At 35.3% G+C, this 17,500-nt stretch overlaps 2 protein-coding genes across 2 annotated transcripts in view; both read left to right on the top strand.

Annotated features, from left to right (window-relative positions):
* The window catches only part of LOC137657609 (palmitoyl-protein thioesterase 1-like), a 376,665-nt gene that overhangs the window by 330,308 nt on the left and 28,857 nt on the right, over positions 1–17,500 (top strand). The window lies entirely within an intron of this gene.
* LOC137657166 (uncharacterized) overlaps positions 9,356–17,500 on the top strand; it is an 8,163-nt gene continuing 18 nt past the window's right edge. Inside the window, exons 1-2 of the mRNA XM_068391511.1 lie at positions 9,356–9,460; positions 15,584–17,500. The exon at positions 15,584–17,500 is cut by the window's right edge and continues 18 nt beyond it. Coding sequence (XP_068247612.1) covers positions 9,356–9,460; positions 15,584–17,500 — 2,022 coding nt within the window. The remainder of the gene's footprint in view (positions 9,461–15,583) is intronic.

The following is a 17,500-nucleotide window of genomic DNA, read 5'->3' as shown; positions in this document are numbered from 1 at the left end:
GAAGAAGGCCAAATACTACTTCTTAGCCAATGGTTTGCTTCTTAATGAAGAAAAAACACAATTAATTTTTATAGGTTCCCGACAATATATATCAGAAATTGGAGATAATGTACAAATAGATTTTAATGGAAATATGATTAAACCCATGAAAGCTGTACAAAATCTAGGGGTGTATTTTGACAGATATATGACGTTTGAAACGCATATAGATGAAATTTATAAGAAAGTGGTGGGCACTTTAATTTATTTAAATAGAGTAAAAGACTCATTTGATTCCTCTACGCGTAAAATAGTTGTTCAGTCGCTGGCTATGAGTATAATCAACTACTGTTTAAGAATTTGGTGAGTAACTGGCTCTACACAAATGAAGAGGGTTCAAAAACTTCAAAACTTTGCCGCCCGAGTGGCTGTTGGTAATGTAAAAAAACATGACCACATATCCCCTTACCTCAAAAAATTAGAATGGTTAAAGATAAAAGACAAATATACCATAGATGTCTGTAATTTGGTATTCAAAACAATAGGTAAAATAACTCCTGAATGGTTATACGATTTTCCAACAGTATACGCAGTTAATGGGGTTTCTACTCGACAGCAGGAAAATCTGTACGTAGAAAGGGCGAAAACAGAGATAGGCTCCCGCCAGTTTAGAGTTCGAGGCCCAGCATTATACAATAAAGTACCTGGCACAATTAAACAAAAATCCTCTCTCGCTGCTTTTAATGTACACTTAAACAAACTAATTTTAAATGGTTCCGATTAATGTAAGAACGTTATGCTTAATTGTTTTATTAAAAGTGCTTTTGAAGGCACTACTGTACTTCTATAGATGTTGGAATTAGTTTTAGATAATATTTATGTATAAGATGGCTTTTATTTACAAATTAAGATTTCCTTATAATCTAGTATGCTTATTTGATTGCTATGTGTTATTTTAATACTATTTGTACATGACTTGTTTTTAACACAACTTATGTGGTCTATGACAATGTATTTCAATATTCGGGAAGAGTAATTTGTACTCACTATATTCTAAGTAAATTCTTTCTGACTTTATGATATTCTTTTATTACCGATGAATTATTTCAATTACAAAGTTTTAGCCGATTTGTTGATTCCTAAAACAACTTTTGTATGTCTAAAATAACAAATATTTGAACTATTCGTAAGATGATTTTACTAATTGTTGCTTTATATTTTATGAATACCCAATGTAAATATTGGAAATAAAGAATTATTATTATTATTATTATATTACTCTCTCTCTCTCTCTCTCTCTCTCTCTCTCTCTCTCTCTCTCTCTCTCTCTCTCTCTCTCTCTCTCTCTCTCTCTCTCTCTCTCTCTCTATATATATATATATATATATATATATATATATATGTGTGTGTGTGTGTGTGTGTGTGTGTGTGTGTGTATAAAACAAGGACTTATTCAAGGACTTATAAGATGATATTTTGAATATTTTACTATCATAATTTGAGGGAAAGTTTGATTCCCTTTTTTTTTGTTGTAGATATGATTCAAGAAAAATAATTTAATGCACAACTAGATTATATCTTTTGTCATACACCAAGGCGAAAATGAAGACATTTTCTTAAATGTAGATTTAAAACGAGACTGATCTCATCAGAAAGAACACTTAAACCTCAACATATTTTCGCACGAAGATTTTCCTCCAATATTTTCCGAAACGATATTAATCTTCTCTTGCATCGAACACTTTTCGAAAAGATTTAAACTTGTTCCTAAATCCCAATATGATAATGTCCCACCATTGATCTTCGGGAAACGTCCCATTAATCTACGGGAGGAAAATGCCACGCTTCAAAGGCCAAAGATTTTTTTTAAGTATACAAATTTTGCTCAAAGTGTAACGTGTGTTTTATAAGCCTTCGTATTCAGCCCAGCACATTATATTTACGCCAGGATGGTCGTCTGTTAGCCTATCGTGTGGTAGCCTATTGAAAACGTCCCTGCCTGGGTTATGCTGGACAGGGGTCTGAGACACGATCAAGGTCGATAGTTTCTTGTAGTGTCTGCAACTATTATTATTATTATTATTATCATTATTATTATTATTATTATAACTTGCTAAGCTATAACACTAGTTGAAAAAGCAGAATGCTATAAGCCCAAAGGGTCCAACCGGAAAAATAGCCCGGTAAGGAAAGGAAATAAAGAAATATACAAGAGAAGTTTAAGAACAATAACAACATCAAAATCCTCTTAGATCTGCAACCTCGCCATCTTTGTGAGCAAAGGACTAGGGTTTGGGGGAGCCTATAGGTCTACCTTTTGAGTCATCAAAGCCATTGTCTGGCCCCCCTGGTCCTAGCATGGGTGGAGAGGGGACTTGGGCACTCTCTAGTCTAGGCCATTGTCACTGTCCCTGGCCTCCGCCATTCATAACTGACCTTCAAACCTTTAAAGTCTTCAGCATACATGTTGATGTTTGTCGATCATTTTAATGAATATTCTGAATAAAAACGATTTTGGATTATCGTACACCATACAACAGACTATTTAGAACATGTGTTGTAAAGTAAGATGTAGAATGGTGCCGATGAAGTCAGTGTCTTCACTGTTCTTTTTCTAATAAAAACTAAAAAATAAACTGCAGTTATATCTTGAAACAATTTTGTATAGGAATAATTCGTAAGAGAGGGGACCTCCAAAGAAAGGTCATAAAATAGAACTCCAGCTCCACCTTTTTTTTTTCCCTCTAATATAACCTCTTCAGATTCCAGCTCCCTCCTTTCTTCCTCATATGTTGCCTTAGAATCTAGTTCTACCTCTTCTTCGTCTTATATTACCTCCTCAGAATCCAGCTTCACCTTTTCTTCCTCTCATATTGCTGCTCTAGATTTTAGTTCCACCTTTTCTTCCTTTTATATTGCCTTAGAATATAATTCTACCTTTTCTTTGTCCTATATTACCTCCTCATAATTCAGTTCTACCTTTTTTTCCTCTTAATATAACCTCTTCAGATTCTAGCTCCTCCTTTTTACCTCTAATATTACCTCTTTAGTTTCCAGCTTCACCTTTTATTCCTCTTATATTGCCTTAGAATCTATTTCCACCTTTTTTTCGTGTTATATTACCTCTTCAGATTCCAGCTCCACCTTTCCTTCCTCTCATATTGCCTTAGAATCTATTTCCACCTTTTTGTCTTCTTATATTACCTCTTCAGATTCCAGCTACACCTTTTCTTCTTCTCATATTGCCTTAGAATCTATTTCCACCTTTTTGTCATCTTATATTACCTCTTCAGATTCCAGCTCCACCTTTTCTTCTTCTCATATTGCCTTAGAATCTATTTCCACCTTTTTGTCATCTTATATTACCTCTTCAGATTCCAGCTCCACCTTTTCTTCCTCTCATATTGCCTTAGAATCTATTTCCACCTTTTCTTCGTCTTATATAGTAGGGTAAGGCAATTTTGGACAGAGGCAATTTTGGACAAGTAAGGCAAATATTGGACAGATACAATATCTCTAAAACTATTTATAATTTTCGAAAACTATAATGCTATTAGAAATTGCCCAACCTTCTACTTTATAAATATTAGTGTTATATCCCAATTGTACTTGGTGGAATACTGAAGAGATAATGCCGTTGTCCTTAAACCTTCTTTATTTCCTTTAGCCGAAGTTACAGTAATCCTTTTAATACAATATCTATATACAGACTCTTGATATAAGTATTTACATAACCAGAGGTAAATGTTAACTGCTCTTTGGTAAATGATCAACAACCCAATATACTAACATATTTATAAAACTGGTCTATTTTAAACAAGCACTTTGTTACATTACTAATAACAGCCAGTTACACTCCCTTGTTCTATTATAAATAAATATATATGTAAGGTATATCATATTTCCGGGGGGCCTTTTTTTTTTTTTTTTTTTTTTTTTTTGTATCAGATAACATAGGTATGTACATGTATTTACATTTTATCCAAAATCTGAATAGTGCTCTTAACAAAAAAACTTTTTCCTCTATATACAAGCTTACTAAAGAATATTATATATCAATATTCAAAAGCAAAGTCTGGTACTCAAACAGGCATAACATAAGATACTTCACAAAGACATGGTATGACATTATTACATAATTTTGTACTGCACCAGACATCGGGCAAAACCAATTCTGAATAGCTAATGCAGGTATGATCTAAGCATTAAAAGTGTTAATACTACTTTCCCTGATTTTCAGTCTTGTTAATTAACATGATCTCTCCATCTTTGTATTTCACAAGATTATCCTCGTTACTTGCAAACTTAAATTTATTTTCCTGCATTATCATTTCAAGATCTTCATTCCATTTGCATTCTTTTGTTAGAACATCTGCAATCATGTCTTTCTTTCCATCCAGCCAACTGTAAGACTCAATACAGCCCTCAGTCAACATGTCTTTCATCTCCTGTATGCTGTTCCTGAGAAGCCTTTCCTCAACCTGCTTGGTACTCCCAGCAGATTCTAGCAGGGGTATTGAATCTGTGAACAATTTGATTGGAATTTTCTTTCCATACTGACCAAATAATAACTGTTCAATCTGACTCGCAAAAAACTGACTGTTATCAATAATCTTAGTCATACTTCTGGTTTCAGCCGCCTTTGCAGAATGACATACCTTCTGGATAGTCTTTGACTTCCAGTAAATAGGGACCACACGTCCATTTCTCTTACTTCCTAGTAAAATCAGATTGCCACTTATGCTTCTCTCATGTGTATTAAAGGAAGCATCTGTAAATCCATATATCTTCAAATATTCTTTTTTGTCAACTCTTGTAAATTCTACTTTATTTGGCCTCTCATTTATCTTATCAATCACAAAATTTACCTTTTTAAGATCTTTCAATGTAGCACTACTATTTTTCTTGGACATCTGCAATGCTGTGATAGAAAGTTTAGGTCTTGCATTGGCTGCTAACCAGCTAAACTTTCCTACATACTTGCGAAATACTTTCAGTTCCTGACTAGTCAAAGGTTCACCAGCTTTTCCTTTCCTGATATCTTCCACTTTCTCAAGACTCCTCGCATAATCATCCATTGAGATTGTTATTCCAGTTTCTGTTTTGTTGATATCTATCCCTGTGAACCGAAATTTATTCTTTTCTATCTTTGAAACCTGTAATTTTTCTTTACACAAGTCTGTTCTGATATTTCTGTTATTTTCGATTTTTAACTTTCTGTATTCGATCTTTAGAAGATTAAAAACTTCATTGTCTTCTCTTGGTCTCCTATCAGTTCCATCATGTGTCTCCATAGCATCCATTAGTCTTCTTTTCTCTTCTGCATTAATATTCCCCCGATTATATGCTTTTTCTACCATCATAACACCTAACAAGTAATACAAATGCACAGTAACTTCCTCTCTCATACAATCACAGATCAAGACTTCAAACTTGTCCCAGTAAGTTTCATTAGTATCCTCTTCCTTTACGGAAAATTCCAAGATTGACTTGAGAACATCAATACACTTCTCAGCTGTAGTTTTTGCATACTTTTGCTTAAGAATTTCCAAAACTGCTGCTACGTTTTTGTTTAGAGCTTCAGATGTTTTATCCAATAGCACAGAAACAACATAATCTTTAACATTAGTATTTTTCTTCAGGCTCTCTACTAAATCAGTATACTTCGTAAAATCATCATCCTTGTTCGAGGTATTCCACGCTTCTACTTCTTGAAAAAACTTTTCAAAAGTTTGACCAACCCAGATTGGAGGAGGTTTCGCTTTAGTAATCTGTGTTGATCTTTTAGCTTCCAATCCTTTAGCAATTTCTTCACCAATAGTTTTTCCCATTGTAATGATTGCTGTTAAATCATAAGCACCTTCTTTTACCACACTTGTCGAAATATCTTTATGCATAATTTTGATATGCTGTTCCTTTTCCATCCTGTTCAGGAAATTCTTTTTACATATATCACATTTAATAGCTGTTTTTCTTGTGTCCATACGCGCCACATTTACAGAAAACATTCCATGTGCAGATAAAATATCTTCTATCCTATCTACTTCGTCCTGGGTCCATTTCCTATTTGGGTCACAATCCTTTTCATCGTTTTTGTGACCAAGCAAAGGTCCTCCACAATTTTTACAATGATGAAAGACAAAACTACCATCGGTTTTCTGAATATGACCATATTTTTCAAGTTCACAAATCTCTTTGTTCAAGTCCATGCTTTCTCTGTACATAACATCCATTTTGATTTAATTTTTCTTAAACACCAGGGGAATTTTCAGGGTAACCTTCAGCTTAAATTTTCGAAATGTTTAAATTTGAAAAATATTAACTTAATTTATCTTTAGAAAATTATAAGAAAAATATACACGCATACTAGAGGTCTCGTAAATTTTCTTGGGTGTAAAACTTCTCACTCAGAATTTTCTTTGAAGCGTCAACTTATGTCAACCAGCGTCAACTTATCAATAGAAGTAGTAATACTGGTAATATAAGTAATACCTCTTGTTGTCTTCTTCCTACATGAGGAACCTTACACTCCGCATATCATCTTAAGGGGAGCTTTTTGGCGGGAAAAGTTCAAGTTCCTTTGTTCTTCTAAACATAGCTGATGGTTGACCCCTCCACCCCCTGGTAAGGGTGTTTTACTCCATGTTTTCTGGCATTTTAGACTTTACAAAAATTTTCACAAAACTTTCGGAACTTGTTAATCACAAGAAAACACTTGTTAATCTCGATGTCCAGGTCCGAGATTCGATGACGTCTCTGCTACCATTTGTTATATCCCAATTGTACTTGGTGGAATACTGAAGAGATAATGCCGTTGTCCTTAAACCTTCTTTATTTCCTTTAGCCGAAGTTACAGTAATCCTTTTAATACAATATCTATATACAGACTCTTGATATAAGTATTTACATAACCAGAGGTAAATGTTAACTGCTCTTTGGTAAATGATCAACAACCCAATATACTAACATATTTATAAAACTGGTCTATTTTAAACAAGCACTTTGTTACATTACTAATAACAGCCAGTTACACTCCCTTGTTCTATTATAAATAAATATATATGTAAGGTATATCAATTAGTATGTCTAGTTTTTAAAAAGTATCAAGTACCCCTACATAAATTGTTGAATATGGGTGTCCAATAATTGCCTCACCTTCATTTTAAGGTTTCTCAGAATTAATGCATGAAATTATTTTTTTCTAAAAACAAATTAGTGGATGATTCTAAAGGAAGGTTTAAAATAGAAAATGAATGAAAAAATATGGAATATCTAGTGTCCAATTTTGCCTCGCCTTGAAAAATGGTAAGCAATTTTGGACACTTAATTTAAAAAACATCAATTCATGATGAGTTATTAAGTAATAGATTTTGTAGATCAATCTATCTATCTATCTATCTATCTATCTATCTATCTATCTATATATATATATATATATATATATATATATATATATATATATATATATATATATATATATATATATATATATATATATATATATATATATATATTCTTAATAATTTTAACTAGAAATATAAACAAATGATGGTTCTTTGAAAATATTTTCTATCATTTATTTCAATAGAAAATCATATTGATTTATAAAAAAAATAAAAAAGAAAAAGTTTTCTTTTCATAGAAAATGATAATCAAACCTATTATTAATGAGAAAATAGGGACAAGTACAAAATTGGAAATAAAGGTGAACAATTCAATATATACTATAGCCATATACGTGACAATTTAAATGCTTGAATATATGACGGATCTATTTAATTCAACCGATTGCTCAAAAAACAGCTTCAGTTCTGTTAAATATGGCACTAAACATTCTCTTTGAGGCATGGGTTCCATAAATAAAGGACCATTAATTCCATCTGTAATTTGAAAAACGTATGTATCCGTTTGGTGCTCTGGATACTCCTCTACTTCTAATGCCCGGCAGTTGATCTTACTGGAATAAGTATGGACCGGCAGGGGTCACTTGCCTTATTTAGATAGGCGCTGCGCATCACTAAGAAACTGGCTATTCTTTGATGAATTTAGTCTATGAATCCTCGATGGATTTAGTCAGTCTATGGAAAGCGAAAATGAAAGAATTGCCCCCAGTCCCGGCCGTAGTGGGTTGCTACGAAACTCCCGGTTTGTAAATACTAAAGAAAAATTGAAAATTGGTAATTGAAATGTTAGAACCATGAATCAAACTGGGAAGTTACAGCTAGTAGAGAATGAATTTATGAAATATAGTTTGGATATCTTGGCCCTAAGGAACAGATGGAGTTAGAAAAGAAAGGGGTAGGAATAATGATGATAACACCAAGAGCAGAAAAGGCCTTAACCAAATGGAGAGCTGTAGGTAGCAGATTGTTACTTACAAAAATAATAATTATAATTGTAATTATAATTATAATTATGATTATAATTATGGTCATAGTCATAGTCATAGTCATAGTCATAGTTATAGTTATAGTTGTTGTTGTTGTTGTTTTTGTTATTAGGGCCTATTGAAACCAAAGAAAAAAAAAGAGAATTTTTCGCGAGTCCCAAACGGCTTCGGGAGAAAATCTTCGTGCATCTTCAAAAGGATTCAGAAGAAATTTCCATAGGCTTAGCACGGAATTCTGAATGATTCCAGAAATCTCTGAACGATTTCGGAAGAAAATCTTCCTGAATCTCCTCTCCAAATGACTTCAGAAGAAATAGCCGAAGACTTAGCATAGAGTTCTGAATGGCTCCAGAACGGAATCTTCCCGGAGTAGTTCTCAACGGCTCCGCCCCGGATTCCAAAAGACTTCTGAAGACCTGATCTCTCTCTTTTTTTCTTTTTTTTTTTAAACATACCTTGCAACACCTCACGATCTGTATGTACTGTAAGCTATTGAAGTTTACGCAGTGAACATTGGGAGGAGGCTTTCACTTTACTCACAGAGCTCGCGTTCTGGCGGAACAGGTAACCGACTGTGAGAATTTTGTTACAGCTACAGGATGAACTGGAGGCTATTCGGAACATCTTCATCAACAGATAGTTTGGATAGGTACTGCCGAAGTTGGCGAGCTTTGAAGATCATAATGTAAGCGCCTTGAGGGATAATTTGCTTGCAGTTTGGCGACGATGTCCTATAATTGGATTGCATTGGTGCAAAGCGGTGAGTGACGTGTGTTTCTTCAAAATTCGGCATTGAAGATAGAACATATCAGGACGGCATTGGTAAATATAATGTGTTGCTCTTCGTTGACTTTAGTATGATGGTGTATAGTGTATGCCGAGAAATCAATGGCATCCATGTCTTTACCCATCGCCCTTATAGGTAAAGACATGAAAGCCATCGATTTCTCCGAGGAATCTGACGAACCGAGGACAAGCAGCACTGAAATGTCTCTTGAAATCTCGAAGGACACTGGCGATCTAAGCAAAGAAGATCTTGAACAACTATATAAGACAGAAGAGAATAGAGAAGGAAACCCTTTATATGAAGAAGTATAAAAAATAGCCTTTAATTATACAGGTAAGTCACCTAAAAACAGGTCAAATAGCCTCTACTATTAGCGGCTAGTCGCCTTAAAACAGAGGTCTCAAAGAGCCTCTAGTGCTAGAATAAAGCACCCCCCAAAAAAGGTCAAAGAGCTTTTAATGTTAGAGGCAAGGGGATTAAAATAAAGGTAAAAGAAACTCTAATGCTAGAGTAGAGCACCTCAAAATAGAGGTCAAAGAACCTCTAATGCTAAAAGTAAGGAGCCTCAAAATAGAGGTCAAAGAAGCCCTAATGCTAAAAGTAAGGAGCCTCAAAACAGAGGTCAAAGACCCTCTAATGTTAAAAGTAAGGAGCCTCAAAATAGAGGTCAAAGACCCTCTAATGCTAAACGTAAGGAGCCTCAAAGTAGAGGTTAAAAACCCTCAAATGCTAAAAGTAAGGAGCCTCAAAATAGAGGTCAAAGACCCTCTAATGCTAAAAGTAAGGAGCCTCAAAATAGAGGTCAAAGAGACTCTAATGCTGAAAGTGAACAGTCTCAAAATAGAGGTCAAAGAGCCTCTAATGCTAAAAGAAATGAGCCTCAAAATAGAGGTCAAAGACCCTCTAATGCTAAACGTAAGGAACCTCAAAATAGAGGTCAAAGACCCTCTGATGCTAAACGTAAGGAGCCTCAAAATGGAGATCAAAGACCCTCTAATGCTAAAAATAAAGGGCCTCAAAATAGAGGTCAAAGAGCCTCTAATGCTAAAAGTAAGGAGCCTCAAATAGAGGTCAAAGACACTCTAATGCTTAAAGTAAGGAGCCTCAAAATAGAGGTCAAACAGCCTTTAATGCTAAAAGTAATGAACCTCAAAATAGAGGTCATAGATCCTCTAATGCTATAAGTAAGGGGCCTTAAAATAGAGGTCAAAGAGACTCTAATGCTAAAAGTAAGAAGTCTCAAAATAGAGGTCAAAGACTCTCTAATGCTAAACGTAAGGAGCCTCAAAATAGAGGTCAAAAACCCTCAAATGCTAAAAGTAAGGAGCCTCAAAACAGAGGCCAAAGACCCTCTAATGCTAAAAGTAAGGAGCCTCAAAATAGAGGTCAAAGAGACTCTAATGCTGAAAGTGAGCAGTCTCAAAATAGAGGTCAAAGAGCCTCTAATGCTAAAAGAAATGAGCCTCAAAATAGAGGTCAAAGACCCTCTAATGCTAAACGTAAGGAACCTCAAAATAGATGTCAAAGACCCTCTAATGCTAAACGGAAGGAGCCTCAAAATGGAGATCAAAGAGCCTCTAATGCTAAAAGTAGGGGGCCTCAAAATAGAGGTCAAAGAGCCTCTAATGCTAAAAGTAAGGAGCCTCAAAATAGAGGTCAAACAGCCTTTAATGCTAAAAGTAATGAACCTCAAAACAGAAGTCATAGACCCTCTAATGCTAAAAGTAAGGAGCCTTAAAATAGAGGTCAAAGAGACTCTAATGCTAAAAGTAAGGAGTCTCAAAATAGAGGCCAAAGAGCCTCTAATGCTAAACGCAAGGAGCCTCAAAATAGAGATAAAAAACCCTCTAATGCTCAAAGTAAGGAGCCTCAAAATAGAGGTCAAAGACCCTCTAATGCTAAAAGTAAGGAGTCTCAAAATAGAGGTCAAAGAGCCTCTAATGCTAGAGGTAAAGCACTTCAAATTAGAGATCAAAGAACATATAATGCTAAGATTATAGTACCTCAAAATAGAGGTCATAGAGCCCTTAATGCTAAAGGTATGGCACCTCAAAAAAGAGCTTAAATATCCTCTAATGTTAAGTATGGCACATCAAAATAAAAGGTCAAAGAGCCTCTAATGCTAGAAGTAAGGTACCTCAAAAAGAGGCCAAATAGTCTGGCCTATTCTTTGTATATTCACCCTATGCATTGGTTTCCTGCCCGCCAGCGCTTTTCTGCGCCTTCACCAAAAACTGTACTTCAGCAGAAACTGAGCACCAGCAGCATCCTGTGCGCCAATGCTCCAGTACTCTCCTTCGCACTCGCGCGAGAGGCAAAAAGAATGAAAACTTTTTGACAGGTTAAAATTGCCCCGTTCCCCTCGCCGCAAACGCATGACATCATGCCCGCCGAGCAAAAAGGGAAGAGGCTTCACAGAAGGGCTCCAGATCCCGAAGATTCCATCTTCCAAGGTGAATCAAATGATTCCCCTGAAGAAAGGAATGATGAATACTGTGAAAAACTGCAGAGTATAATATGTGAGAACCTAGAGAGATATGAAAATTGTGATTAATGACTTCAATGCTAAAGTTGGAAGGAATAATCAAGGGATAAAAAAATGTGATGGGTGTTGAGGCTCTTGGCGAAGTTGCAAATAAAAATGGGGCACATTTTATGAACTATTGTTCAACAAACAATCTTGTTATTGGAGGTACTCTTTTCCAGCACAAGGATATCCACAAGGACTTCACCATGTGGCAATTACAAATATCAAATAGATCACATAGCCATTGATAACAAGAGAAGGAGGACTCTGGGAAATGTAACAAGCAGTTATTGGTAGTGATCACCAGCTCCCCATTGCCACACAAATATTAAAACTGAAAGAACCCAACAGAAATGTAGATAGAATACCTAAGTTTGATACAACTAAGCTTCTAGAGGATGGGCACAGAAATCTTTGTAACTGAATGTAGGAATCGATTTACAGTCTTAAGAGACTTTAAGAGACGAAGTTTTGGGACATGCAGTTACAAGGAGAAAACCATGGATATCAAATGATTCTTGGGATACTATAAAAAGAAGACAAAGACAGAAATTGATTTCTTAAAGTTTTCGAGGAAGTAATGAAAATTACAAGGCAGAACATGTCAAGTATTTCAGTATTGATAGTGAGGTCAAAAGAAATATCAGGAGTGATTGGAGAGAATATTTAGACAGGAAAGCAGATGAGGCTGACAAAGCTATGAATTCAGGGAGTGGCTTTGTTGTAGGAATTGCTCTTGGAATTATTAATGAAATCTCTACGGGAAAAAAAGAAGCATATACCCATCAAAAAGAAAGATGGATCTGTTATAACGAAAGAACATGAAGAAAAGTAACGTTGAACACTTTGGTGAGGTCATGAATAGGAAATACGAAGGGAATAATTTGGTTGATATACCTGAAACTGATGAAGACCTTGATGTGCCCATGAATGAATTAGGTGTGTTTGAAGTCGAAGCTATTCTTAAAAAAAAAAAAAAACTCAAAAGATGGAAAGCCCCTGGATACGAAGGAATAACTGCTGAGATGATATTGCCTGAAAATGAAGTGACTCCCACATTACCTAAAAGATTATTTTGTAGAATGTGGCGTGAAGAGGCAAAGCCTTATGTATGGGAGCTAGGAGTGCTGGTGAAAATGACAAAAAAAAAGATCTGACTGATAGCAATCATTACAGAGGCATCACACTTAGTCAGCTGTCATGAAAATATATAGAATGCTCATTCTAAAGAGACTAGAGAGAAAGATTGATGAAAAGTTGAGAGATGAACAAGCAGAATTTAGAAAAGATAGAAGTTGTACTAACCAAATTTTCATTTCAGACATGTGGTACAGCAATATCTAGAATATAGAATTCCACTTTTTGTGGTATATGTGGGCTATGAAAAAGCTTTTGATTATGTGCTTTGGCAAATTTTGTGGCGAGTCCTGCGACATAATGGAGTTCCTCTCAAATATGTAAATTTAATTGTCTGTTCATAAGCATAGCAAATACAAAGTTAATGTTAGTGGCGTCTTATCAAACGAATTTCCTGTGAAAAGTGGAGTACTCTAAGGGAATGTTTTGTTACCTATGTTGTTTATCCTCCTCATAGATTTTTTAATGCATAGATCGTATGGGGATGGTGGAGAAGGATTGGACTGGATTGGTAACAGAAAATTAGGAGACCTAGAGTATGCTGATGACGCTGTCTTGATTAGTAGAAAACCACAGGGCTTGGAAAGCTTGCTTACCAGAATGCATGAAAAATCACATGAGGTTGGGCTCCAGATAAATAGAAAAAAGACAGATGATGAGAACGGAATATGCGATGGAAGATGAAATATCTTTGGAAGGATGAAGGATTAATGAGGTAGAATTATTTAAATATTTAGGAACTTTGATATCTAATATAGGAGCTTTAGAATTTGAGTTTAATGAAAGATTAAAAAAAGCAAATCAGAGGATGGCTAGGTTAAGTCAAATTTGGAAATCAGGTCGCCTAAAATTACATATAATAATCAGGCTATATATCAGTTTAGTGAGATCGGTGTTACTGTATGGTCGTGAATCTTGGTATATTAATGAAACTCATTTTGTAGATTTGAGAACAAAGCCCTCAGAAGAATATTGAGTGTTAAATGACAGGACAGGATTAGAAATGAAACTAGAGAGATTACTCGAGCGCCACATGTGGATGAGACCATGGTGAGGGGTAGACGGAGATGGGTTTGGGGATGCTCTTTGTTCTCCCTAAGAGACATTAGTTCACCAAACTTTAAACTGGCCTCCACAAGGCACTAGAAGAGTTGGAAGACTCAGGAATATAAAGCATGAAGTAGGATATTGTAATTGGAGAAGCACTGAATTAAAAGCTGAAGATAGAGACGACTAGCGAAATCTAATTGAGGCCCTTTGCGTTAATAGCCGTGGGAGGAGATGATGATGATGATATGTGGGCAGTGGCTTCAAGCATCTAGCTCAAGGCGAGTCACTTAGCCTCCTTCTTCCTCTAAAAACCCTCTTGTTGCTTTACCAATGCAAAATAATGGACGATCCTTAATATCTTCCAAAATACTTTGAATTTCTTTTTTGTTTCTTTTATTTTAGGTATAAATAAATCCTTATCATTCACTATCTGGACTATCCTAGCGGTTCAATTGTCACTATTTATTACCTGGTCAATTTAGATTTTTTTTGTATTTATGTTAGTGTTTGCAGACATTTTTCCTTAAAGAAGCGAGAGATATTTGGTTGCTTTGTATTTCCACGATTTGTCATGTTTCTATCTCTCTTTGTGTTTTTCCTTTTATTTTTCTTTATTTCATTTTTTTTCTTATATCTTCGATTGTATCCCTTTCTTTTGTAGGTAAAAGTATCTCTTTGATGGCTCGTTCATAGTATGAGGTAACAATGATAAGAATAAAATGGATAAGTACAACTTAGGACGAATATTGTTTATGGGATCAGCTTTGCCCCTCCTTGATGTATCTATCATGCTGTTCACTCTAATGTTGCTCCATTTAACACCATATCAAAAAGGCAACATGACAGTTATCAACATGGAAATTAGCAGGAACAGTGAAAATATATTCTATTTCAATTCCTAAAATTTCCATTTGGATATGTGAATTATTATAGGAATAATGTATATAGTAGAGTTTTTTTTTTTAGATATTTCTAGCATTTGGGTTGACACCCCTCTCGAGGATGTTACCATGTTTTGGTCAATCTTTTTTAAGGTTTCACCCCCTGATTGTCAATAGCTTTAAGAGTGTCCCCAGTATTAAATAACTTTTTGAAAATCATATCGTAACCATCGAGCTAGAAAGAAACTTTTTTTTTAATGTAAATCTCAGGGTGTCACTCACTTTTAGGGTGTCACCTTGGGCAGACACCCCTTTTACTGCTCCCCTTATGTCTTATTTTGAATTTTTATGATTACATATATGCATATTTATATATAAAAGTATATTTGTGTGCTCGAATACAAAGTTTGATTTACATATTCATATAGTAAGGCAAAATTGGACAGTTTTCAAAACCATGGTCAGGCAAAATTGGACAGGCAAACTTCTCACTTTTTTCTTGGCGAGACAAAATTGGACAATCTTGGATTACGGACACAAAAATTTATGCAAGTCAATAATTTTTTTCTAGCATATTTATATTGATAGGGACCACAAATTGTCATAGTTTTCCTAACTGAGCATTGGCGCTTAACGGAGATACAGACGTGTCCAAAATTGCCTCGCTGTCCAAAATTGCCTCGCCTCTGAGATATTTTTTTTATTACTGTAATACGATTATTTCTAATTCTTTGATGATTATGAAACAAGCCATTTTTATGGATGAGACCTCCCTCTCTTGAAAACATGTTTGGTATTTGGCCATAAATTATTAATATAGATTTTGAACAAAGGTTACTAAAAAGGTGTCCAAAATTGCCTCACCCTACTATATTACCTCTCCAGATTCCAGCTCCACCTTTTCTTCCTCTCATATTGCCTTAGAATCTATTTCCACCTTTTCTTCGTCTTATATTACCTCTTCAGATTCCAGCTCCACCTTTTCTTCCTCTCATATTGCCTTAGAATCTATTTCCACCTTTTCTTCGTCTTATATTACCTCTTCAGATTCCAGCTCCACCTTTTCTTCCTCTCATATTGCCTTAGAATCTATTTCCACCTTTTCTTCGTCTTATATTACCTCTTCAGATTCCAGCTCCACCTTTTCTTCCTCTCATATTGCCTTAGAATCTATTTTCACCTTTTTGTCATCTTATATTACCTCTTCAGATTCCAGCTCCACCTTTTCTTCCTCTCATATTGCCTTAGAATCTATTTCCACCTTTTCTTCGTCTTATATTACCTCTTCAGATTCCAGCTCCACCTTTTCTTCCTCTCATATTGCCTTAGAATCTATTTCCACCTTTTTGTCATCTTATATTACCTCTTCAGATTCCAGCTCCACCTTTTCTTCCTCTCATATTGCCTTAGAATCTATTTCCACCTTTTCTTCGTCTTATATTACCTCTTCAGATTCCAGCTCCACCTTTTCTTCCTCTCATATTGCCTTAGAATCTATTTCCACCTTTTTGTCATCTTATATTACCTCTTCAGATTCCAGCTACACCTTTTCTGCCTCTCATATTGCCTTAGAATCTATTTCCACCTTTTCTTCGTCTTATATTACCTCTTCAGATTCCAGCTCCACCTTTTCTTCCTCTCATATTGCCTTAGAATCTATTTCCACCTTTTTGTCATCTTATATTACCTCTTCAGATTCCAGCTACACCTTTTCTGCCTCTCATATTGCCTTAGAATCTATTTCCACCTTTTCTTCGTCTTATATTACCTCTTCAGATTCCAGCTCCACCTTTTCTTCCTCTCATATTGCCTTAGAATCTATTTCCACCTTTTTGTCATCTTATATTACCTCTTCAGATTCCAGCTCCACCTTTTCTTCCTCTCATATTGCCTTAGAATCTATTTCCACCTTTTTGTCATCTTATATTACCTCTTCAGATTCCAGCTCCACCTTTTCTTCCTCTCATATTGCCTTAGAATCTATTTCCACCTTTTCTTCGTCTTATATTACCTCTTCAGATTCCAGCTCCACCTTTTCTTCCTCTCATATTGCCTTAGAATCTATTTCCACCTTTTCTTCGTCTTATATTACCTCTTCAGATTCCAGCTCCACCTTTTCTTCCTCTCATATTGCCTTAGAATCTATTTCCACCTTTTCTTCGTCTTATATTACCTCTTCAGATTCCAGCTCCACCTTTTCTTCCTCTCATATTGCCTTAGAATCTATTTCCACCTTTTTGTCATCTTATATTACCTCTTCAGATTCCAGCTCCACCTTTTCTTCCTCTCATATTGCCTTAGAATCTATTTCCACCTTTTCTTCGTCTTATATTACCTCTTCAGATTCCAGCTCCACCTTTTCTTCCTCTCATATTGCCTTAGAATCTATTTCCACCTTTTTGTCATCTTATATTACCTCTTCAGATTCCAGCTACACCTTTTCTGCCTCTCATATTGCCTTAGAATCTATTTCCACCTTTTTGTCATCTTATATTACCTCTTCAGATTCCAGCTCCACCTTTTCTGCCTCTCATATTGCCTTAGAATCTATTTCCACCTTTTTGTCATCTTATATTACCTCTTCAGATTCCAGCTACACCTTTTCTGCCTCTCATATTGCTGCTTCAGATTGTAGATCCACATTTTCGTCCTTTTATATTACCTCCTTAGATTCAAGCTTCACTCTATATTTAAAATTACAACATATTCTCAAGGGGAAGGGGAATGGGGGTGGTCTCTCTACCTGCGCC

The sequence above is a fragment of the Palaemon carinicauda genome, chromosome 18, assembly GCF_036898095.1.
Source record: "Palaemon carinicauda isolate YSFRI2023 chromosome 18, ASM3689809v2, whole genome shotgun sequence".
Classification (NCBI taxonomy): Eukaryota; Metazoa; Arthropoda; class Malacostraca; order Decapoda; family Palaemonidae; genus Palaemon; species Palaemon carinicauda.
The sequence above is the reverse complement of the archived record's forward strand: the minus strand, read 5'-3'. Positions and strand labels throughout refer to the sequence as shown.